This window comes from Hyla sarda, unplaced genomic scaffold (genome assembly GCF_029499605.1).
Source record: "Hyla sarda isolate aHylSar1 unplaced genomic scaffold, aHylSar1.hap1 scaffold_166, whole genome shotgun sequence".
NCBI lineage: Eukaryota > Metazoa > Chordata > Amphibia > Anura > Hylidae > Hyla > Hyla sarda.
In genome coordinates, this window is record NW_026608298.1 from 55973 (window position 1) to 83352 (window position 27380).

Below are 27380 nucleotides of genomic sequence, written 5' to 3' on the forward strand. Positions count from 1 at the left end.
ATAAGAGGAGAGATGATAAATAATAAGAGGAGAGATGATAAATAATAAGAGGAGAGATGATAAATAATAAGAGGAGAGATGATAAATAATAAGAGGAGAGATGATAAATAATAAGAGGAGAGATGATAAATAATAAGAGGAGAGATGATAAATAATAAGAGGAGAGGAGAGATGATCAATAATAAGAGGAGAGGAGAGATGATAAATAATAAGAGGAGAGATGATAAATAATAAGAGGAGAGGAGAGATGATAAATAATAAGAGGAGAGATGATAAATAATAAGAGGAGAGATGATAAATAATAAGAGGAGAGATGATAAATAATAAGAGGAGAGATGATAAATAATAAGAGGAGAGATGATAAATAATAAGAGGAGAGATGATAAATAATAAGAGGAGAGATGATAAATAATAAGAGGAGAGATGATAAATAATAAGAGGAGAGATGATAAATAATAAGAGGAGAGATGATAAATAATAAGAGGAGAGATGATAAATAATAAGAGGAGAGATGATAAATAATAAGAGGAGAGGAGAGATGATAAATAATAAGAGGAGAGATGATAAATAATAAGAGGAGAGGAGAGATGATAAATAATAAGAGGAGAGGAGAGATGATAAATAATAAGAGGAGAGATGATAAATAATAAGAGGAGAGATGATAAATAATAAGAGGAGAGATGATAAATAATAAGAGGAGAGATGATAAATAATAAGAGGAGAGATGATAAATAATAAGAGGAGAGATGATAAATAATAAGAGGAGAGGAGAGATGATAAATAATAAGAGGAGAGGAGAGATGATAAATAATAAGAGGAGAGATGATAAATAATAAGAGGAGAGATGATAAATAATAAGAGGAGAGGAGAGATGATAAATAATAAGAGGAGAGATGATAAATAATAAGAGGAGAGATGATAAATAATAAGAGGAGAGATGATAAATAATAAGAGGAGAGATGATAAATAATAAGAGGAGAGATGATAAATAATAAGAGGAGAGATGATAAATAATAAGAGGAGAGATGATAAATAATAAGAGGAGAGATGATAAATAATAAGAGGAGAGGAGAGATGATAAATAATAAGAGGAGAGATGATAAATAATAAGAGGAGAGATGATAAATAATAAGAGGAGAGATGATAAATAATAAGAGGAGAGATGATAAATAATAAGAGGAGAGATGATAAATAGGAGGAGATAAATGATGATAAATATTTAGGATAGTGGAGCAGAGACTTTTACCTTTTTTTCTGTGTAATAAGCAGGAGGTCATTGAACAGGAAGAAGTAGACGGGGGTGAGCTTGTTGGGTTTGATCCCGAAGAGACTTCCCTTCTGCTGCACTTCACTCAGTTCTCCCTGTTTCTCGAGGAATCGGTTGTGAGATATGAAGGGCACAGCCTGAAACAAGACATGTGCATGAGACCCCGACATATTGGCACTAACATCACAGCACTAAAGCCTGAAACAAGACATGTGCATGAGACCCCGACATATTGGCACTAACATCACGGCACTAAAGCCTGAAACAAGACATGTGCATGAGACCCCGACATATTGGCACTAACATCACGGCACTAAAGCCTGAAACAAGACATGTGCATGAGACCCCGACATATTGGCACTAACATCACAGCACTAAAGCCTGAAACAAGACATGTGCATGAGACCCCGACATATTGGCACTAACATCACGGCACTAAAGCCTGAAACAAGACATGTGCATGAGACCCCGACATATTGGCACTAACATCACAGCACTAAAGCCTGAAACAAGACATGTGCATGAGACCCCGACATATTGGCACTAACATCACGGCACTAAAGCCTGAAACAAGACATGTGCATGAGACCCCGACATATTGGCACTAACATCACAGCACTAAAGCCTGAAACAAGACATGTGCATGAGACCCCGACATATTGGCACTAACATCACGGCACTAAAGCCTGAAACAAGACATGTGTATGAGACCCCGACATATTGGCACTAACATCACGGCACTAAAGCCTGAAACAAGACATGTGCATGAGACCCCGACATATTGGCACTAACATCACAGCACTAAAGCCTGAAACAAGACATGTGCATGAGACCCCGACATATTGGCACTAACATCACAGCACTAAAGCCTGAAACAAGACATGTGCATGAGACCCCGACATATTGGCACTAACATCACGGCACTAAAGCCTGAAACAAGACATGTGCATGAGACCCCGACATATTGGCACTAACATCACGGCACTAAAGCCTGAAACAAGACATGTGCATGAGACCCCGACATATTGGCACTAACATCACGGCACTAAAGCCTGAAACAAGACATGTGCATGAGACCCCGACATATTGGCACTAACATCACGGCACTAAAGCCTGAAACAAGACATGTGCATGAGACCCCGACATATTGGCACTAACATCACAGCACTAAAGCCTGAAACAAGACATGTGCATGAGACCCCGACATATTGGCACTAACATCACGGCACTAAAGCCTGAAACAAGACATGTGCATGAGACCCCGACATATTGGCACTAACATCACAGCACTAAAGCCTGAAACAAGACATGTGCATGAGACCCCGACATATTGGCACTAACATCACGGCACTAAAGCCTGAAACAAGACATGTGTATGAGACCCCGACATATTGGCACTAACATCACGGCACTAAAGCCTGAAACAAGACATGTGCATGAGACCCCGACATATTGGCACTAACATCACAGCACTAAAGCCTGAAACAAGACATGTGCATGAGACCCCGACATATTGGCACTAACATCACAGCACTAAAGCCTGAAACAAGACATGTGCATGAGACCCCGACATATTGGCACTAACATCACAGCACTAAAGCCTGAAACAAGACATGTGCATGAGACCCCGACATATTGGCACTAACATCACGGCACTAAAGCCTGAAAGAAGACATGTGCATGAGACCCCGACATATTGGCACTAACATCACGGCACTAAAGCCTGAAACAAGACATGTGCATGAGACCCCGACATATTGGCACTAACATCACGGCACTAAAGCCTGAAACAAGACATGTGCATGAGACCCCGACATATTGGCACTAACATCACGGCACTAAAGCCTGAAACAAGACATGTGCATGAGACCCCGACATATTGGCACTAACATCACAGCACTAAAGCCTGAAACAAGACATGTGCATGAGACCCCGACATATTGGCACTAACATCACAGCACTAAAGCCTGAAACAAGACATGTGCATGAGACCCCGACATATTGGCACTAACATCACAGCACTAAAGCCTGAAACAAGACATGTGCATGAGACCCCGACATATTGGCACTAACATCACAGCACTAAAGCCTGAAACAAGACATGTGCATGAGACCCCGACATATTGGCACTAACATCACGGCACTAAAGCCTGAAACAAGACATGTGCATGAGACCCCGACATATTGGCACTAACATCACAGCACTAAAGCCTGAAACAAGACATGTGCATGAGACCCCGACATATTGGCACTAACATCACGGCACTAAAGCCTGAAACAAGACATGTGCATGAGACCCCGACATATTGGCACTAACATCAGGGCACTAAAGTCTGAAACAAGACATGTGCATGAGACCCCGACATATTGGCACTAACATCACAGCACTAAAGCCTGAAACAAGACATGTGCATGAGACCCCGACATATTGGCACTAACATCACAGCACTAAAGCCTGAAACAAGACATGTGCATGAGACCCCGACATATTGGCACTAACATCACGGCACTAAAGCCTGAAACAAGACATGTGCATGAGAAACTGACAACACTGCAAGGCCTGAGACATAAGAAAACAACATCACAGATCTGTGAGGCCTCAGACCAGACAAGACCATGAGAAGATGACATCACAGATCTGTGAGGCCTCAGACCAGACAAGACCATGAGAAGATGACATCACAGATCTGTGAGGCCTCAGACCAGACAAGACCATGAGAAGATGACATCACAGATCTGTGAGGCCTCAGACCAGACAAGACCATGAGAAGATGACATCACAGATCTGTGAGGCCTCAGACCAGACAAGACCATGAGAAGATGACATCACAGATCTGTGAGGCCTCAGACCAGACAAGACCATGAGAAGATGACAACACAGATCTGTGAGGCCTCAGACCAGACAAGCCTATGAGAAGATGACATCACAGATCTGTAAAGCCTGGGACCAGACAAGACCATGAGAAGATGACATCACAGATCTGTGAGGCCTCAGACCAGACAAGACCATGAGAAGATGACATCACAGATCTGTGAGGCCTCAGACCAGACAAGACCATGAGAAGATGACACCTGTGAGGCCTGAGACAAGACAAGACCATGAGAAGATGACATCACAGATCTGTGAGGCCTGAGACCAGACAAGACCATGAGAAGAAGAGGACGTCACAGCACTGTAAGGCCTCAGACCAGACAAGACCATGAGAAGATGACATCACAGATCTGTGAGGCCTCAGACCAGACAAGACCATGAGAAGATGACATCACAGATCTGTGAGGCCTCAGACCAGACAAGACCATGAGAAGATGACAACACAGATCTGTGAGGCCTCAGACCAGACAAGCCTATGAGAAGATGACATCACAGATCTGTAAAGCCTGGGACCAGACAAGACCATGAGAAGATGACATCACAGATCTGTGAGGCCTCAGACCAGACAAGACCATGAGAAGATGACAACACAGATCTGTGAGGCCTCAGACCAGACAAGCCTATGAGAAGATGACATCACAGATCTGTAAAGCCTGGGACCAGACAAGACCATGAGAAGATGACATCACAGATCTGTGAGGCCTCAGACCAGACAAGCCTATGAGAAGATGACATCACAGATCTGTAAAGCCTGGGACCAGACAAGACCATGAGAAGATGACATCACAGATCTGTGAGGCCTCAGACCATTCCTCTTACCTTAATCTTATCAAACTCAATCTTGGAGGAGATGTAGATGAGCTCCTCAGTCTGTTTCATGCGTCCGACCTCACGGTTACACTCCTGGATGATCTGCAGGTTCAGGACACGTGGGATATGTTTAGCAGATGATAGTAAATATAATGACGTACGGTAAGTGAAGACACGCCAGTACCTTTGATACGGAATCCAAGGCTTTGCTGGCATTCTGTTCACATTCGGACCCCTCCTCCGTCCTCTTCAATATATTCTGTAGCAGAGGTCAGAAATTATAAAGGTCATGTGACAGACAGGAGGGAGATAACAGGTGGGCCGTATTACAGCACAGCATAGAGGATAGACCACCCCCACCTCGTACCTCTATCAGCATCTTAATACGGGTGATTCTCTGGAAGGGCAGCAGTAGAAAGGACATGAAGGGCAATCTCTGGCACTGGGGCAGCTCCTGTAAGCGGCACAGCAGGGCATGGAACTGAGGGTTCTTCTCCCTGAGAGGAGGAAAGAAATGAGAGATCACTATAGAGCGGACATGGCAGAGTCCATGAGCAAATCAAATGGCGCATTAACTGCAGGGGGGATTATCAACAGGTTCAGAGCCTTTTTAGCTAAAAATGACTGTGGTGCACACCTTTGGTTTTTCACTTTGCAGTGGTTACTAACCTATGTGCGACTTTTCTTTAAAAAGTTGTAAGTTTGTTGCAAAGAACTCAGAATGGGATTATAAAACGGTTAGTGAATGGCATGTGCGTCCCCTAATGTAGACGTGCCAGGAGCATGTGTGCGCCCCCCAATGTAGACGTACCAGGAGCATGTGTGCGCCCCCCAATGTAGACGTGCCTGGAGCATGTGCGCCTCCTCATGTAGACTTACCAGGAGCATGTGTGCATCCCCTAATGTAGACGTGCCAGGAGCATGTGTTAGCCCCCTAATGTAGACGTGCCTGGAGCATGTGCGTCCCCTAATGTAGACGTGCCTGGAGCATGTGCGTCCCCTAATGTAGACGTACCAGGAGCATGTGTGCATCCCCTAATGTAGACGTGCCAGGAGCATGTGTGAGCCCCCTAATGTAGACGTGCCTGGAGCATGTGCGTCCCCTAATGTAGACGTACCAGGAGCATGTGTGCATCCCCTAATGTAGACGTGCCAGGAGCATGTGTGAGCCCCCTAACGTAGACGTGCCTGGAGCATGTGCGTCCCCTAATGTAGACGTGCCAGGAGCATGTATCCACCCCCTAATGTAGACGTGCCTGGAGCATGTGCGCACACTAATGTAGATGTGCCAGGAGCATGTGCGCCCCCCAATGTAGACGTGCCAGGAGCATGCGCATTCCTTAATGTAGACGTGCCTGGAGCATGTGCATCCCTTAATGTAGATGTGCCTGGAGCATGTGCATCCCCTAATGTAGACGTGCCTGGAGCATCTGCGCTCCCTAATATAGACGTGCCTCGAGCATGTGCGTCCCTTAATGTAGACATGCCAGGAGCATGTGAGCCCCCAATGTAGACGTGCCAGGAGCATGTGAGCCCCCTAATGTAGACGTGCCAGGAGCATGTGAGCCCCCTAATGTAGACGTGCCAGGAGCATGTGCGCCCCCTAATGTAGACGTGCCAGGAGCATGTGCGTCCCATAATGTAGATGTGCCAGGAGCATGTGCCCCCCTAATGTAGACTTGCCAGCAAAATGTGCATCTCAAAGTGTAAGCCTTGATCACATCTTCACAAAGTGTAAGCCTTACAACAATGACAGCTTAATGTAGTGGATGAAGGTCCTTACATGAGCTCGCTGTATGTCTTCTCCTGGGAGACCTGGTTACGGACATAATCTATATATACAGAGAAGTGATTTATGGCGTGGTGATATATAATGTCACAGACATCAGATATGATCACATCTTCATCAACCCGCGACTCCAGGTCCATGAGGAACCTTGTGCGTCCCCTAATGTAGACGTGCCAGGAGCATGTGTGCGCCCCCCAATGTAGACGTACCAGGAGCATGTGTGCGCCCCCCAATGTAGACGTGCCTGGAGCACATGCGTCTCCTAATGTAGATGTACCAGGAGCATGTGTGCGCCCCCCAATGTAGACGTGCCTGGAGCACGTGCGTCTCCTAATGTAGACTTACCAGGAGCATGTGTGCATCCCCTAATGTAGACGTGCCAGGAGCATGTGTTAGCCCCCTAATGTAGACGTGCCTGGAGCATGTGCGTCCCCTAATGTAGACGTACCAGGAGCATGTGTGCATCCCCTAATGTAGACGTGCCAGGAGCATGTGTGAGCCCCCTAATGTAGACGTGCCTGGAGCATGTGCGCACACTAATGTAGATGTGCCAGGAGCATGTGCGCCCCCCAATGTAGACGTGCAAGGAGCATGCGCATCCCTTAATGTAGACGTGCCTGGAGCATGTGCATCCCCTAATGTAGACGTGCCTGGAGCATCTGCGCTCCCTAATGTAGACGTGCCTCAGGCATGTGCGTCCCCTAATGTAGACGTGCCTCGAGCATGTGCGTCCCTTAATGTAGACATGCCAGGAGCATGTGAGCCCCCAATGTAGACGTGCCAGGAGCATGTGAGCCCCCTAATGTAGACGTGCCAGGAGCATGTGCGCCCCCTAATGTAGACGTGCCAGGAGCATGTGCGCCCCATAATGTAGATGTGCCAGGAGCATGTGTGCCCCCTAATGTAAATGTGCCAGGAGCATAAGTGCCCCCCTAATGTAGACTTGCCAGCAAAATGTGCATCACAAAGTGTAAGCCTTGATCACATCTTCACAAAGTGTAAGCCTTACAACAATGACAGCTTAATGTAGTGGATGAAGGTCCTTACATGAGCTCGCTGTATGTCTTCTCCTGGTAGACCTGGTTACGGACATAATCTATATATACAGAGAAGTGATTTATGGCGTGGTGATATATAATGTCACAGACATCAGATATGATCACATCTTCATCAACCCGCGACTCCAGGTCCATGAGGAACCTAGAAAGATAATATTACAGTCAATAAATATAACACGGGGTGGGCACTATTAGTCACTACATGTTATACATATAATACGGGGTGGGCACTATTAGTCACTACATGTTATACATATAATACGGGGTGGCCGTAAATGTTGGCACTCCTGAAATTTTTCAAGAAAATTAAGTATTTCTCCCAGGAAAGGATTGCAGCTACACATGTTTTGCTATACACGTTTATTCCTTTTGTGTGTATTCAAAAACAGGGTGACCGTAAGTTCAGGAGTTAGTCAGGCGCAGAGAGGAACCATCAGGGAGCCAGATAAAATCAATGGATTTATTAGATGCAACGCGTTTCGCTGTGCATGCGCAGCTTCATCAGGCATGATTTTGTGTGTATTGGGACTGAATCAAAAAAGGGAGAAAAAAGCAAATTGGACACAATGGGGGAGATTTATCAAAGGATTTAGACTGTTTTTTCTTGTCTAAATTTGTCGCACTGAAAGTCGCAGTCTAAATCTGTGCGACTTTTCTGCGACTTTTGCTCTAGAGGATTTTTAGAATATGATGCATGCAAGTCTATTTTAGACTGAAATGCATTGAAAAATGCATTGGTGCTGAATTTATCAAGTGCGACTTTTCAGCGACAAGTCGCATAGGCTGAAAGTACGCCGAAATGTCAGACCATGTTGGAGCAGGTTTAAATATAGACTAAAGCATAGATCATGCAGTCTGTGCACAGAATTTATCAAGAGCTGTGCGCCATTTGATAAATTAGGTGCACAATAGACCAGACTAACCCTCTGGAGTTTGGTCTATATTGATGCGGGACATAGACAACTTTGATAAATCTCCCCCAATGTCACCAAACTCCATAAATGGTCTGGACAAAATTATTGGCACCCTTAACTTTTGGTTGCACACTCTTTTGAAAAAATAACTGAAATCAGTGTCTTCCTATAACCATCAATAATCTTCTTACACCTCTCAGCCGGAATGTTGGACCACTCTTCCTTTACAAACTGCTCCAGGTCTCTTATTGGACGGCACCTTTTCCCAACAGTAATTATAAGATCTCTCCACAGGTGATCAATGGGATTTAGATCTGGACTCATTGCTGACACTTCAGAACTCTCCAGCGCTTTGTTGTCTCCATTTCTGGGGCTTTTTGACGTATGTTTGGGGTCATTGTCCTGCTGGAAAACCCAAGATCTCGGACACAAACCCAGCTTTCTGACACTGGGCTGTACAGTGCGACCCAAAATCCATTGGTAATCCTCAGATTTCATGAGGTCTTGTACACATTCAAGGCCCCCAGTGCCAGAGGCAGCAAAACAACCCAAAACATCATTGACCTCCCCCATATGTCACTGTATGTACTGTGTTCTTTTCTTTGGAGGCCTCATTCTGTTTTCGGTAAACAGTAGAATGATGGGCTTTACCAAAAAGCTCTATCCTGGTCTCATCTGTCCACAAGACGTTTTCCCAGAAGGATTTTGGCTTACTCAAAATGTAGTCTTGTTTTTTATGTCTAAGTGTCAGCAGTGGGGTCCTCCTGGGTCTCCTCCATAGTGGGGTTCTCCTGGGTCTCCTCCATAGTGGGGTCCTCCCGGGTCTCCTCCATAGTGGGGTCCTCCCGGGTCTCCTCCATAGTGGGGTCCTCCCGGGTCTCCTCCATAGTGGGGGTCCTCCTGGGTCTCCTCCATAGTGGGGTCCTCCCGGGTCTCCTCCATAGTGGGGTCCTCCCGGGTCTCCTCCATAGTGGGGTCCTCCTGGGTCTCCTCCATAGTGGGGTCCTCCTGGGTCTCTTCCATAGTGGGGTCCTCCTGGGTCTCCTCCATAGTGGGGTCCTCCTGGGTCTCCTCCATAGTGGGGTCCTCCTGGGTCTCCTCCATAGTGGGGTCCTCCTGGGTCTCCTCCATAGTGGGGTCCTCCTGGGTCTCCTCCATAGTGGGGTCCTCCTGGGTCTCCTCCATAGTGGGGTACTCCTGGGTCTCCTCCATAGTGGGGTCCTCCTGGGTCTCCTCCATAGTGGGGTCTTCCTGGGTCTCCTCCATAGTGGGGTCCTCCTGGGTCTCCTCCATAGTGGGGTCCTCCTGGGTCTCCTCCATAGTGGGGTCCTCCTGGGTCTCCTCCATAGTGGGGTCCTCCTGGGTCTCCTCCATAGCGTTTCATTTCATTTAATTGTCAACGGATAGTTCGCGCTGACACTGATGCTCCCTGAGCCTGCAGGACAGCTTGAATATCTTTGGAACTTGTTTGGGGCTGCTTATCCACCATCTAGACTATCCTGTGTTGACATCTTTCATCAATTTTTCTCTTCCGTCCACACCCAGGGAGATTATCTACAGTGCCGGGGGTGTAAACTTCTTGATAATGTTGCGCACTGTGGACAAAGGCAAATCTAGATCTCTGGAGATGGACTTGTAACCTTGAGATTGTTGATATTTTTCCAAAATTTTGGTTCTCAAGTCCTCAGATAGTTCTCTTCTCCTCTGTCTGTTGTCCATGCTTAGTGTGACACACACAGACACACAATGCAAAGACTAGGTGAACTTCTCTCCTTTTTATCCGATTTCAGGTGTGATTTTTATATTGCTCACACCTGTTACTTGCCCCCAGGTGAGTATAAAGGAACATCACATGCTGGAAACAATCTTATTTATCCACAATTTTGAAAGGTGCCAATAATTTTGTCCAGACCATTTTTGGAGTTTGGTGACATTATGTCCAATTGGCTTTTTTTCCTCCTTTTTTGGTTTAGTTCCAATACACACAAAGGGAATAAACATGTGTATAGCAAAACCTGTGTTACTGCAATATATATATACACAGAGGAGAGGAGATCTATATATATATATATATATATATATATATATATATATATATATATATATATATATATATATACACAAAGGGAATAAACATGTGTATAGCAAAACGTGTCACTGCAATATATATATACAGAGGAGAGGAGATCTCTATATATATATACAGAGGAGAGGAGATCTATATATATATATATATATATACAGAGGAGAGGAGATCTATATATATATATATATATATATATATATATACAGAGGAGAGGAGATCTATATATATATATACAGAGGAGAGGAGATCTATATATATATATACAGAGGAGAGGAGATCTATATATATATATATATATATATATACAGAGGAGAGGAGATCTATATATATATATATATATATATATATATATATATATATATATATACAGAGGAGAGGAGATCTCTATATATATATACAGAGGAGAGGAGATCTATATATATATATATATATATATACACAGAGGAGAGGAGATCTATATATATATATATACAGAGGAGAGGAGATCTATATATATATATATATACAGAGGAGAGGAGATATATATATATATATATATATACACACACAAAGGGAATAAACATGTGTATAGCAAAACCTGTGTTCCTGCAATATATATATATACAGAGGAGAGGAGATCTATATATATATATATATACAGAGGAGAGGAGATATATATATATATATATATATATATATATATATATATACACACACAAAGGGAATAAACATGTGTATAGCAAAACCTGTGTTCCTGCAATCCTTTCCTGTGAGAAATACTTCATTTTATAGAAAAATTTCATGGGTGCCAACATTTACGGCCATGACTGTATAATACGGGTGAGCAATATTAGTCCCTACACATCATACATATACCGGGTGGGCATTATTAGTCACTACATATCATACATATACCGGGTGGGCACTATTAGTCACTACATATCATACATATACCGGGTGGGCATTATTAGTCACTACATATCATACATATACCGGGTGGGCATTATTAGTCACTACATATCATACATATACCGGGTGGGCACTATTAGTCACTACATATCATACATATACCCGGTGGGCATTATTAGTCACTACATATCATACATATACCGGGTGGGCACTATTAGTCACTACATATCATACATATACCCGGTGGGCATTATTAGTCACTACATATCATACATATACCGGGTGGGCACTATTAGTCACTACATATCATACATATACCGGGTGGGCATTATTAGTCACTACATATCATACATATACCCGGTGGGCATTATTAGTCACTACACATCATACATATACCGGGTGGGCACTATTAGTCACTACATATCATACATATACCGGGTGGGCACTATTAGTCACTACATATCATACATATACCGGGTGGGCATTATTAGTCACTACACATCATACATATACCGGGTGGGCATTATTAGTCACTACATATCATACATATACCGGGTGGGCACTATTAGTCACTACATATCATACATATACCGGGTGGGCATTATTAGTCACTACATATCATACATATACCGGGTGGGCATTATTAGTCACTACATATCATACATATACCGGGTGGGCATTATTAGTCACTACATATCATACATATACCGGGTGGGCACTATTAGTCACTACATATCATACATATACCGGGTGGGCACTATTAGTCACTACACATCATACATATACCAGGTGGGCACTATTATTCACTACATATCATACATATACCGGGTGGGCACTATTAGTCACTACATATCATACATATACCGGGTGGGCACTATTAGTCACTACACATCATACATATACCAGGTGGGCACTATTATTCACTACACATCATACATATACCGGGTGGGCACTATTAGTCACTACATATCATACATATACCGGGTGGGCACTATTAGTCACTACATATCATACATATACCGGGTGGGCACTATTAGTCACTACACATCATACATATACCGGGTGGGCATTATTAGTCACTACACATCATACATATACCAGGTGGGCACTATTAGTCACTACACATCATACATATACCAGGTGGGCACTATTAGTCACTACATATCATACATATACCGGGTGGGCACTATTAGTCACTACATATCATACATATACCGGGTGGGCACTATTAGTCACTACATATCACACATATACCGGGTGGGCATTATTAGTCACTACACATCATACATATACCAGGTGGGCACTATTAGTCACTACATATCATACATATACCAGGTGGGCACTATTAGTCACTACATATCATACATATACCGGGTGGGCACTATTAGTCACTACATATCATACATATACCGGGTGGGCACTATTAGTCACTACATATCATACATATACCAGGTGGGCACTATTAGTCACTACACATCATACATATACATGGTGGGCACTATTAGTCACTACATGTCATACATATACCAGGTGGGCACTATTAGTCACTACATATCATACATATACCGGGTGAGCACTATTAGTCACTACACATCATACATATACCGGGTGGGCACTATTAGTCACTACATATCATACATATACCGGGTGGGCATTATTAGTCACTACATATCATACATATACCGGGTGGGCACTATTAGTCACTACACATCATACATATACCGGGTGAGCACTATTAGTCACTACACATCATACATATACCGGGTGGGCACTATTAGTCACTACATGTCATACATATACCGGGTGGGCACTATTAGTCACTACACATCATACATATACCGGGTGAGCACTATTAGTCACTACACATCATACATATACCGGGTGGGCACTATTAGTCACTACATATCATACATATACCCGGTGGGCATTATTAGTCACTACATATCATACATATACCGGGTGAGCACTATTAGTCACTACACATCATACATATACCAGGTGGGCACTATTAGTCACTACACATCATACATATACCGGGTGGGCATTATTAGTCACTACATATCATACATATACCGGGTGGGCACTATTAGTCACTACACATCATACATATACCGGGTGAGCACTATTAGTCACTACACATCATACATATACCGGGTGGGCACTATTAGTCACTACATGTCATACATATACCGGGTGGGCACTATTAGTCACTACACATCATACATATACCGGGTGAGCACTATTAGTCACTACACATCATACATATACCGGGTGGGCACTATTAGTCACTACATATCATACATATACATGGTGGGCACTATTAGTCACTACATGTCATACATATACCGGGTGGGCACTATTAGTCACTACATATCATACATATACCGGGTGGGCACTATTAGTCACTACATATCATACATATACCCGGTGGGCATTATTAGTCACTACATGTCATACATATACCGAGTGGGCACTATTAGTCACTACATATCATACATATACATGGTGGGCACTATTAGTCACTACATGTCATACATATACCAGGTGGGCACTATTAGTCACTACCCATCATACATATACCAGGTGGGCACTATTAGTCACTACATATCATACATATACATGGTGGGCACTATTAATCACTACATGTCATACATATACCGGGTGGGCACTATTAGTCACTACATATCATACATATACCGGGTGGGCACTATTAGTCACTACATATCATACATATACCGGGTGGGCACTATTAGTCACTACACATCATACATATACCAGGTGGGCACTATTAGTCACTACACATCATACATATACCGGGTGGGCACTATTAGTCACTACATGTCATACATATACCGGGTGGGCATTATTAGTCACTACACATCATACATATACCCGGTGGGCACTATTAGTCACTACACATCATACATATACCGGGTGGGCACTATTAGTCACTACACATCATACATATACCAGGTGGGCACTATTAGTCACTACACATCATACATATACCGGGTGGGCACTATTAGTCACTACATGTCATACATATACCGGGTGGGCATTATTAGTCACTACACATCATACATATACCCGGTGGGCACTATTAGTCACTACACATCATGGTCTCTCACCTCTCGCTCACTTCTTTCACCTTCAGAACATTAGAGAAGAGGATTTTCTTCTCCCTGACCACCAGTGATTCCTGAAGATCCCGATTCCCCAGAAAGTGTTCGGTCAGGACGTTCAGAGAGCGGAGGTACGAGGCCTCAGAGGTTAGAACCTCAAACATACTCTGAAGATGGAGAAACAACATGGCCGACTGAGTGCAACTGTACTGAGGCCAACGACATGAAGCTTAACACCAGTAATTAAGTGACCCCCCCCTTAATATAATACACATGTCGGACATCTTGACTCTCACCTCCTGTATTTTCTTCTCGTCGTTGCTCATACTCTCCAGGACACCGCTCTCGATCACACATGGTAATTCCTGCCACAAGGTGTTGTGGGGAGCTGATGACCTCCGACCTGGTTTCGGGGATCCCCCGGCAGATAGCGGACTCTCCTGTGAGGAGTCATAGCTGGTAAAGCTGCAGTTTCGGGATACTGTCTGTCTCCGGATCTCCTTGTTGATGACGCTTTGGCGGTACGTCTGGTACAGTGGTTCTGCACATAAATACATGTAGTTAGTATCATACATCCATTTACTAAGACCCCACACAGCTCACCAGTACTCACCATCCCGCAAGTGCGATTCCCAGTCTATAGACTTTGGGCTCTTCACAGTCGGTGTCCTAAAGGGAATTATTAGGATGATCAGTTTATCTACGGTATATGATGGCGGCAACAAGAACGGGACAAAAAAACACAACAATAAACACTAACCTGGAAACAGAGCTGTCCGAACAAAAAGCCAAGGAGTCTGAAATAATATGGAATTATAATGTCAGCAAAACACATCTACTATAATACTGCTCCTATATACAAGAATATAACTACTATAATACTGCTCCTATATACAAGAATATAACTACTATAATACTGCTCCTATATACAAGAATATAACTACTATAATACTGCTCCTATATACAAGAATATAACTACTATAATACTGCTCCTATATACAAGAATATAACTACTATAATACTGCCCACTATATACAAGAATATAACTACTATAATACTGCCTCCTATATACAAGAATATAACTACTATAATACTGCTCCTATATACAAGAATATAACTACTATAATACTGCTCCTATATACAAGAATATAACTACTATAATACTGCTCCTATATACAAGAATATAACTACTGTAATACTGCTCCTATATACAAGAATATAACTACTATAATACTGCCTCCTATATACAAGAATATAACTACTATAATACTGCTCCTATATACAAGAATATAACTACTATAATACTGCTCCTATATACAAGAATATAACTATTATAATACTGCTCCTATATACAAGAATATAACTACTATAATACTGCTCCTATATACAAGAATATAACTACTATAATACTGCTCCTATATACAAGAATATAACTACTATAATACTGCTCCTATATACAAGAATATAACTACTATAATACTGCTCCTATATACAAGAATATAACTACTATAATACTGCTCCTATATACAAGAATATAACTACTATAATACTGCCTCCTATATACAAGAATATAACTACTATAATACTGCTCCTATATACAAGAATATAACTACTATAATACTGCTCCTATATACAAGAATATAACTACTATAATACTGCTCTTATATACAAGAATATAACTACTATAATACTGCCTCCTATATACAAGAATATAACTACTATAATACTGCTCCTATATACAAGAATATAACTACTATAATACTGCTCCTATATACAAGAATATAACTATTATAATACTGCTCCTATATACAAGAATATAACTACTATAATACTGCTCCTATATACAAGAATATAACTACTATAATACTGCTCCTATATACAAGAATATAACTACTATAATACTGCTCCTATATACAAGAATATAACTACTATAATACTGCTCCTATATACAGGAATATGACTACTATAATACTGCTCCTATGTACAAGAATATACCTACCATAATACTGCTCCTATATACAAGAATATAACTACTATAATACTGCTCCTATATACAGGAATATAACTACTATAATACAGCTCCTATATACAAGAATATACCTACTATAATACTGCTCCTATATACAGGAATATGACTACTATAATACTGCTCCTATGTACAAGAATATACCTACCATAATACTGCTCCTATATACAAGAATATAACTACTATAATACTGCTCCTATATACAGGAATATAACTACTATAATACAGCTCCTATATACAAGAATATAACTACTATAATACTGCTCCTATATACAAGAATATAACTATTATAATACTGCTCCTATATACAAGAATATAACTACTATAATACTGCTCCTATATACAAGAATATAACTACTATAATACTGCTCCTATATACAAGAATATAACTACTATAATACTGCTCTTATATACAAGAATATAACTACTATAATACTGCTCCTATATACAAGAATATAACTACTATAATACTGCTCCTATATACAGGAATATAACTACTATAATACAGCTCCTATATACAAGAATATACCTACTATAATACTGCTCCTATATACAGGAATATGACTACTATAATACTGCTCCTATGTACAAGAATATACCTACCATAATACTGCTCCTATATACAAGAATATAACTACTATAATACTGCTCCTATATACAGGAATATAACTACTATAATACAGCTCCTATATACAAGAATATACCTACTATAATACTGCTCCTATATACAAGAATATAACTACTATAAGCATTATTGTGTAGGTAAGCATTCAGCATGGGTAATGGTAGAAGTTACCGCTATATGCTATGCACAGATTTTGGCACTCACCACTTGCATCCTCGCCTGACGTTGCGGAGTCTTTCCCCTTATATACGGCCTCTATAGGAAGACTATTGGAGGCCATTTTCTTATCCTTGTCTGTCATCTCCTCCGTGTTACCCAAAGAATACCTTTTTAAAGAACCCTTTCTCAAGAATGGAGGCGGAGCAGGAGGTGGTGGGGGGGCGGCCCCTCTGGGGGGCTTGCTGGGCACTTTAGGAGGCAGCGTTGGTGGAGGCTCTGGCACTTCACACACAGATAGAGGGGGCACTTTGCTCCTGCGGGCCGGCTTCCTGATCTTAGAACGGATCTCTCCTGCTCCTCTTAGAGTCACAGGATCAGAATTTGGACCCTCGTTGGGCTGTAAAGGGTCTTTAGAGTCAATAGAGTCATCTGAACCCCCGACCTCTTTGTCCACCATAGAAATGACGTCAGTAGAGAAGGAGATGCTCTTGTATTTAGGGTTTTTTGGGGCTTCAGGTTGCGGGTCATGTGTTGCCCTATTGGATACAGTAGAAGTCTCTGAATGGTCATTTTCTACAGCAGTCTCTACATGACCAGTGGCTCTGGCTTTCCTATGGTTGGGTGGCCCATGTTTGGGGATCTCTGGGGCATTGCTCGCCCTCTCACATTTTTGGCCCTTTTCTCCCTCACCAGTTGTCTCTTCCCCATTGAAGCTTTCTTCAGCTGTGGATTTGTAAGAAGTCAGGACTACGCTGTTCCTCACTTTCTCTTTTCCCACCCCATCAGCTGAGTCCTGCTGGGATCGCTCCGCGTACTTTAGTGACCGCCGCCTTATCGGGTAACAGGTCCCAACATTCATCTTGTCTTTCAGATGCCAAGAACCCCATTTCCCACCCTCCTCATCCTCATCGTCATTTATAGATAGGACTCTCTGGAAGACCCCGCTGTCATCGGAGGAGTCGGAAGCTTCGTTCACATGAAGGCCCGGAGACACCACTGAGGACTCTGGGAGCCACACCAATACCATCCCAGGTCTCTGTTGATGGCAGGCACAGCAGCACCTAGACGGGCAGGCCGGCCGGGGAAGACAGGACGCCATCTTGGACAATCGCTCATCTGGGTCTTGGAAGAGTTTTGGAGGTAGAGCTAGAAAAAAAATAAAAAAAATTATATAAAAAGACTACACATTATAAACTCCATATTAAAATAAATCTTAAAAAGGAGTATTATGGTATTATTATTATTACCTGTGCCCGGGCTGCAAAACTATACAAAACAAACTTTAACTCACCTGCCTACGTTCCCCCGTTGCTCCAATATCAGGGTCCCGTTCTCCAGTCCCTGTCTCCTTCCGCTTCCTGCGGGTCAGTGAGTCACTATGCCCTCAACGTATCACCGGCTGCAGCGGGACATTACTGCGGCCGGTGATACGCTGAGAGCAGAGTGACTCACCGACCCGCAGGAAGCGGAAGAAGACAGGGACAAGAGAAAGCGACCCAGGGGAACGTAGGCAGGTGAGTTAAAGTTTGTTTTGTTTATTGTTTTGCAGCCCGGGCACAGGTAATAATAAAATCAACCCCACCATAGTACTCCTTTAAAAATGTTCTGACCTCACTGGACTTATATGTCACCTTAGGCTTCTTGCATATCAGCTGGGATCTACACGGACGAGCCGCCCCATCAGGGATCTACACGGACGAGCCGCCCCATCAGGGATCTACACGGACGAGCCGCCCCATCAGGGATCTACACGGACGAGCCGCCCCATCAGGGATCTACACGGACGAGCCGCCCCATCAGGGATCTACACGGACGAGCCGCCCCATCAGGGATCTACACGGACGAGCCGCCCCATCAGGGATCTACACGGACGAGCCGCCCCATCAGGGATCTACACGGACGAGCCGCCCCATCAGGGATCTACACGGACGAGCCGCCCCATCAGGGATCTACACGGACGAGCCGCCCCATCAGGGATCTACACGGACGAGCCGCCCCATCAGGGATCTACACGGACGAGCCGCCCCATCAGGGATCTACACGGACGAGTCACCCATCAGGGATCTACACGGACGAGTCACCCATCAGGGATCTACACGGACGAGTCACCCATCAGGGATCTACACGGACAAGTCACCCATCAGGGATCTACATGGACAAGTCACCCATCAGGGATCTACATGGACAAGTCACCCATCAGGGATCTGCATGGACAAGTCACCCATCAGGGATCTACATGGACAAGTCACCCATCAGGGATCTACATGGACAAGTCACCCATCAGGGATCTACATGGACAAGTCACCCATCAGGGATCTACATGGACATGTCACCCATCAGGGATCTACATGGACAAGTCACCCATCAGGGATCTACATGGACAAGTCACCCATCAGGGATCTACATGGACAAGTCACCCATCAGGGATCTACATGGACGAGCTGCCCCATCAGGGATCTACATGGACGAGCTGCCCCATCAGGGATCTACATGGACCAGCTGCCCCATCAGGGATCTACATTGACCCATCAGGGATCTACATGGACCCATCAGGGATCTACATGGACCCATCAGGGATCTACATGGACCCATCAGGGATCTACATGGACCAGCTGCCCCATCAGGGATCTACATGGACCCATCAGGGATCTACATGGACCCATCAGGGATCTACATGGACGAGTCACCCATCAGGGATCTACATGGACGAGTCACCCATCAGGGATCTACATGGACAAGTCACCCATCAGGGATCTACATGGACAAGTCACCCATCAGGGATCTACATGGACAAGTCACCCATCAGGGATCTACATGGACAAGTCACCCATCAGGGATCTACATGGACAAGTCACCCATCAGGGATCTACATGGACAAGTCACCCATCAGGGATCTACATGGACAAGTCACCCATCAGGGATCTACATGGACAAGTCACCCATCAGGGATCTACATGGACGAGCTGCCCCATCAGGGATCTACATGGACCAGCTGCCCCATCAGGGATCTACATGGACCCATCAGGGATCTACATTGACCCATCAGGGATCTACATTGACCCATCAGGGATCTACATTGACCCATCAGGGATCTACATTGACCCATCAGGGATCTACATGGACCCATCAGGGATCTACATGGACCCATCAGGGATCTACATGGACCCATCAGGGATCTACATGGACCCATCAGGGACCTACATGGACCCATCAGGGACCTACATGGACCCATCAGGGACCTACATGGACCCATCAGGGACCCCAGAGAGAAGAAGTTCTTACACTACAGAGGTTCCACAGTGTGAGCATACCCTAAAGGGCTTGTAACAAGACTTATGGACCATCTTCACGTTCCACCTCATCCTTCTCTTTCTAAGAAAATTGTCTGAACGTTTGACAAAGTTTTTGGTAAAAATTAAAACCCAAGATCTGCAGCATTGGGACGATTAGTGAGGTTCTTAGACTGTACTCGGCACTACGACCAGACTTAGGGGATATAGGATTACGGCCAACATAGCATCAAAGGGGTAAGTGGCCGAAACATCACCATAACCCCCACCCCAGCAAATACATCAATCCCAACACCAAACAACATTACCAACACCACCATCCTAACAAACAAAATCACTAGACACACCCCCTACAACTACAACACCAAACAAACACCCCCACCCCAACAAGAAAAACACCAATCCCACCCGAACTACTACATCACCAACAACAACCACTTTGATGGGGTTTACTCTGTAGGGATTTCTGCACAAAGAGTGAAAGATGGAGAATAGGCCAGTGTAAGGGGGGGGGGGGGGGGGAAGAGTAGGCCAGTGTAAGGGGGGGGGGGGAGGGAGTAGGCCAGTGTAAGAGGGGGGGGGGGAGTAGGCCAGTGTAAGGGGGGGGAGGGAGTAGGCCAGTGTAAGGGGGGGGGGGGAGATAGGTCAGAGTAAGGGTGGGATAATAGGCCAGAGGAGGTTAATCAGTGGCCAAGCAGAAAGTATAGTCCAGGGGGAGAAACCCCACAGTCAGAGGGGTCCAGTCTACAGAGCAATTTCTTCACTTACTGGGCACAAGGGGAAGAATAAAACCGCAGTCCATGGGATCCAGCTCCGGGTCAGCAACTACTCACTCCAATTCTTAATTCGCAGATCCCCTCGGAGGTCTAATTCTCAAATCCATGAGGGCTATCCTCAGCACCCCAACATAAAAACGACTTACAGAGTACTGTAATAACAATCAGGTTCTGTGGGAAGCCACACATCAACTCTCACCAACCAGACTGCTCTACAGGGGCCCCTCCCCCGACCTGGTCATAGACAAAAGGACCCAACCACTGCAACCAGCCGATGTCCAGGTAATAGGTGGTCATCAGGAAAAACTGGAATTCCCTTGATCGGTGCCCATATTCATGTGCAGATTAGCTGAGCAGCCATGACAATAGAACAGCCTTTCCCCTTCATTGTCCATAGACAAGTGGGCCTAAAACATCCCAACTACTACATCACAAAAACCTCAACAACTACAACACCAGACACCCCAACTACTACATCACAAACACCTCAACAACTACAACACCAGACACCCCAACTACTACATCACAAAAACCTCAACAAGTACAACACCAGACACCCCAACTACTACATCACAAACACCTCAACAACTACATTAACACCAAACACCCTAAAAACAACTACACCAACACTAAACACCCCAACTACTACATCACCAATACCAAACCCCTCAACATCACCACACACCCCAACTACTACATCAACACCAAACACCCCAAAAACGAATCCAGCACTAAACACCCCAATGACATCATCACCAACACCAAACTCACAACTAAAACATCACTAACACCTCAACATCACCAGACACCCCAACTACTACATCACAAAACAATCCAACAACATAACCAAAAACCCCAACAACTATCACCAACACCAATTAAACATCCTAACAACTACAACATCAACTCCCAACAACTACAACATTACCAATCACAGACACCAAGCAAAAACCCCAACTACTACAACATCAACTCCCAACAACTACAACATTACCAATCAGACACCAAGCAATAACCCCAACTACTACAACATCAACTCCCAACAACTACAACATTACCAATCAGACACCAAGCAATAACCCCAACTACTACAACATCAACTCCCAACAACTACAACATTACCAATCACAGACACCAAGCAAACTCCCCAACTACTACAACACCACCAACACCAAACACCCCATCAACTACACCACCAACACCAAACAAAAACCCCAACTACTACATTACCCACTATTATTGTGATATTTTTGTTTAATTCTTTTTCTACAGCTTTGGGGTTCCATGCAGAGCAGGGTTCCCCTTTTCTTACACAGCAGAAGAGCAGATATCCCCATTAAACACAGCTGCAGAGCAGAGATCCCCTTTATACACAGCTGCGGATCGGTGCCCCCTTTACTGTATACACAGCAGCGCAGCATGGATCCCCTTCATACACAGCAGAAGAGCAGGGATCCCCTTTATACACAGCAGAAGAGCAGGGATCCCCTTTATACACAGCTATGGATCGGTGCCCCCCTTTACTGTATACACAGCAGCGAAGCATGGATCCCCTTTATACACAGCAGAAGAGCAGGGATCCCCTTTATACACAGCTATGGATCGGTGCCCCCCTTTACTTTATACACAGCAGCGCAGCAGGGATCCCCTTTATATACAGCAGTGCAACAGGGATCCCCTTTACTGTATACACAGCAGCGCAGCAGGGATCCCCTTTATACACAGCAGTCTGTGCGATCACTTTTGACCTAATTTCTTAATTCCAGCCAAGAACTCAGAGGAACGTCTGATTCTTAAATAATCTCCTTATAGTTAATCACTCAGAATATTACAGAAAACCTCCAGATGTGGGAAACTAGCGTCACTTTACTGCTGCTGTAATGTTATTGTAACCATGGAAGGAATGGCGGCCGCTGCCAGACTCCTCTGTTATCTCTATGAGAACAAAAGGATCAGCTGTAATATAACCTGTCCAGTCCTTCTCGGACATCTGCGGTCATGGGGGGGGGGTTCAGCCAACACTCCTCTAAGGCTTTGTTCACATCATGATGCGTCCAGCACGGTATTCAGACCAATACAGGCCTCACTGACTTTAATGGCCCAGAACTTAACTCAGTGTTTCCCAACCAGGGTGTCTTCAGGCTGTCCAGGCATGCTGGGAGTTGTAGTTTTGCAACATCTGGAGGCACCCTGGTTGGGAAACACTGGCTTAACTAGTGACGTCGGTCATTTCCTGCACATATAGAGGTATTGAAATCACCTGAACATAGTCACTAATCTATATCGGAGTTATTAAAGGCAATAAGGCCGGGTCCGTCTATGCTCGTATATGGTGGGATTTCATTTGGAAAGGTTGTCAATGTATATATGCAACAGAGACCGCAGAAAAACAGAATCACTGAGCTATAACCCAGCTTTCCCAGCCCCATCACTGAGCTATAACCCACCTTACCCTGTGCCATCACTGAGCTATAACCCAGCTTTCCCAGCCCCATCACTGAGCTATAACCCACCTTACCCAGCCCCATCACTGAGCTATAACCCACCTTGCCCAGTCCCATCACTGAGCTATAACCCACCTTACCCAGTCCCATCACTGAGCTATAACCCACCTTACCCAGCCCCATCACTGAGCTATAACCCACCTTACCCAGCCCCATCACTGAGCTATAACCCACCTTACCCAGCCCCATCACTGAGCTATAACCCAGCTTAGCCAGTCCCATCACTAAGCGATAACCCACCTTACCCAGTCCCATCACTAAGCGATAACCCACCTTACCCAGCCCCATCACTGAGCTATAACCCACCTTACCCAGCCCCATCACTGAGCTATAACCCACCTTACCCAGCCCCATCACTGAGCTATAACCCACCTTACCCAGCCCCATCACTGAGCTATAACCCACCTTACCCAGCCCCATCACTGAGCTATAACCCACCTTACCCAGCCCCATCACTGAGCTATAACCCACCTTACCCAGCCCCATCACTGAGCTATAACCCACCTTACCCAGCCCCATCACTGAGCTATAACCCACCTTACCCAGCCCCATCACTGAGCTATAACCCACCTTACCCAGCCCCATCACTGAGCTATAACCCACCTTACCCAGCCCCATCACTGAGCTATAACCCACCTTACCCAGTCCCATCACTGAGCTATAACCCACCTTACCCAGTCCCATCACTGAGCTATAACCCACCTTACCCAGCCCCATCACTGAGCTATAACCCACCTTACCCAGCCCCATCACTGAGCTATAACCCACCTTACCCAGCCCCATCACTGAGCTATAACCCACCTTACCCAGCCCCATCACTGAGCTATAACCCACCTTACCCAGCCCCATCACTGAGCTATAACCCACCTTACCCAGCCCCATCACTGAGCTATAACCCACCTTACCCCAGTCCCATCACTGAGCTATAACCCACCTTACCCAGCCCCATCACTGAGCTATAACCCACCTTACCCAGCCCCATCACTGAGCTATAACCCAACTTACCCAGCCCCATCACTGAGCTATAACCCAACTTACCCAGTCCCATCACTGAGCTATAACCCACCTTACCCAGTCTCATCACTGAGCTATAACCCAGTTTACCCAGTCTCATCACTGAGCTATAACCCAGTTTACCCAGTCCCATCACTGATCTATACCTCAGCTTACCCAGTCCAATCACTGAGCTATAACCCACCTTACCCAGCCCCATCACTGAGCTATAACCCACCTTACCCAGTCCAATCACTGAGCTATAACCCAGCTTTCCCTTAGTCCCTACAAAAAAAAGAAAAAAAAGAAAAAAAAACACACACACACACACACTCTCTCTCGCGTTTCAACATATTTATATAGAGCATATTTGGTTGGAGTTTTCAGGTTTATAATGTCATTTTTATAAATGTCAGGATAGGAATATTCCATCTAGCTCTGCTATAATAATACCGCACCCATCTTATCAGTCTACAAGGAAAACACACAGTAACCTATGACCAGTCACCGCCCGACCCGCACCGCTCACTCCACTACATTTCCTGTTCCCACCGATCGGTCTGAAGAGAAGACCAGCGGCGACCTATATGAGACCCCCCCCAAAACTATCTGTATGACCCCCTTCTGCTAGTACCTGTATGACCCCTCCTCCTGCTAGTACCTGTATGACCCCAATAATACCTGTATGACCCCCTCCTGCTAGTATCTGTATGACCCCAATAATACCTGTATGACCTCCTCCTTCTGCTAGTACCTGTATGACCCCAATAATACCTGTATGAACCCCTCCTCCTGCTAGTACCTGTATGACCCCAATAATACCTGTATGACCCCCTCCTCCTGATAGTACCTGTATGACCTCCTCCTCCTGCTAGTATCTGTATGACCCCAATAATACCTGTATGACCCCCTCCTCCTGCTAGTACCTGTATGACCCCAATAATACCTGTATGACCCCCTCCTGCTAGTACCTGTATGACCCCCTCCTCCTGCTAGTACCTGTATGACCCCAATAATACCTGTATGACCTCCTCCTCCTGCTAGTATCTGTATGACCCCAATAATACCTGTATGACCCCCTCCTGCTAGTACCTGTATGACCTCCTCCTCCTGCTAGTACCTGTATGACCTCCTCCTCCTGCTAGTACCTGCATGACCCCAATAATACCTGTATGACCCCCTCCTGCTAGTACCTGTATGACCCCAATAATACCTGTATGACCCCCTCCTGCTAGTACCTGTATGACCCCAATAATACCTGTATGACCCCAATAATACCTGTATGACCCCCTCCTGCTAGTACCTGTATGACCCCAATAATACCTGTATGACCCCCTCCTGCTAGTACCTGTATGACCCCAATAATACCTGTATGACTCCCTCCTGCTAGTACCTGTATGACCCCCCTCCTCCTGCTAGTACCTGTATGACCTCCTCCTCCTGCTAGTACCTGCATGACCCCAATAATACCTGTATGACCCCCTCCTGCTAGTACCTGTATGACCCCAATAATACCTGTATGACCCCCTCCTGCTAGTACCTGTATGACCCCAATAATACCTGTATGACCCCCTCCTGCTAGTACCTGTATGACCCCAATAATACCTGTATGACCCCAATAATACCTGTATGACACCAATAATACCTGTATGACCTCCTCCTGCTAGTACATGTATGACCCCAATAATAGCTGTATGACCCCAATAATAGCTGTATGACCCCTCCTCCTGCTAATACCTGTATGACCCCCAATAATAGCTGTATGACCCCTCCTCCTGCTAGTACCTGTATGACCCCAATAATACCTGTATGACCTCCTCCTCCTGCTAGTACCTGTATGACCCCCTCCTGCTAGTACCTGTATGACCCCCTCCTCCTGCTAGTACCTGTATGACCCCAATAATACCTGTATGACCCCCTCCTTCTGCTAGTACCTGTATGACCCCAATAATACCTGTATGACCCCCTCCTGCTAGTACCTGTATGACCCCAATAATACCTGTATGACCCCCCTCCTCCTGCTAGTACCTGTATGACCCCAATAATACCTGTATGACCCCCTCCTGCTAGTACCTGTATGACCCCAATAATACCTGTATGACCCCCCTCCTCCTGCTAGTACCTGTGTGACCCCCCACACCCTTCCTCTTCTATCTCTGGGGCCTCTAACACTTAATGACTCCCCGCTCACAATAACATAA

General features: G+C 44.7%; 1 protein-coding gene across 2 annotated transcripts in view; it reads right to left on the reverse strand.

Moving 5' to 3' along the window:
• Nucleotides 1-27380, reverse strand: part of LOC130311712 (rho guanine nucleotide exchange factor 15-like) — a 48591-nt gene that overhangs the window by 2164 nt on the left and 19047 nt on the right. For both annotated transcript variants that reach the window (XR_008860017.1, XM_056552511.1), the window contains exons 3-12: nt 17662-18762; nt 15567-15603; nt 15420-15475; nt 15103-15347; nt 14813-14973; nt 7786-7938; nt 5317-5446; nt 5134-5208; nt 4959-5051; nt 1247-1404 (exon numbers count right to left, since the gene is read on the reverse strand). Coding sequence is in view for 1 of the 2 variants with exons in the window: in XM_056552511.1 (XP_056408486.1) it covers nt 1247-1404; nt 4959-5051; nt 5134-5208; nt 5317-5446; nt 7786-7938; nt 14813-14973; nt 15103-15347; nt 15420-15475; nt 15567-15603; nt 17662-18762 (2209 nt within the window). In the remaining variant the exon portion in view is untranslated. The remainder of the gene's footprint in view (nt 1-1246; nt 1405-4958; nt 5052-5133; nt 5209-5316; nt 5447-7785; nt 7939-14812; nt 14974-15102; nt 15348-15419; nt 15476-15566; nt 15604-17661; nt 18763-27380) is intronic.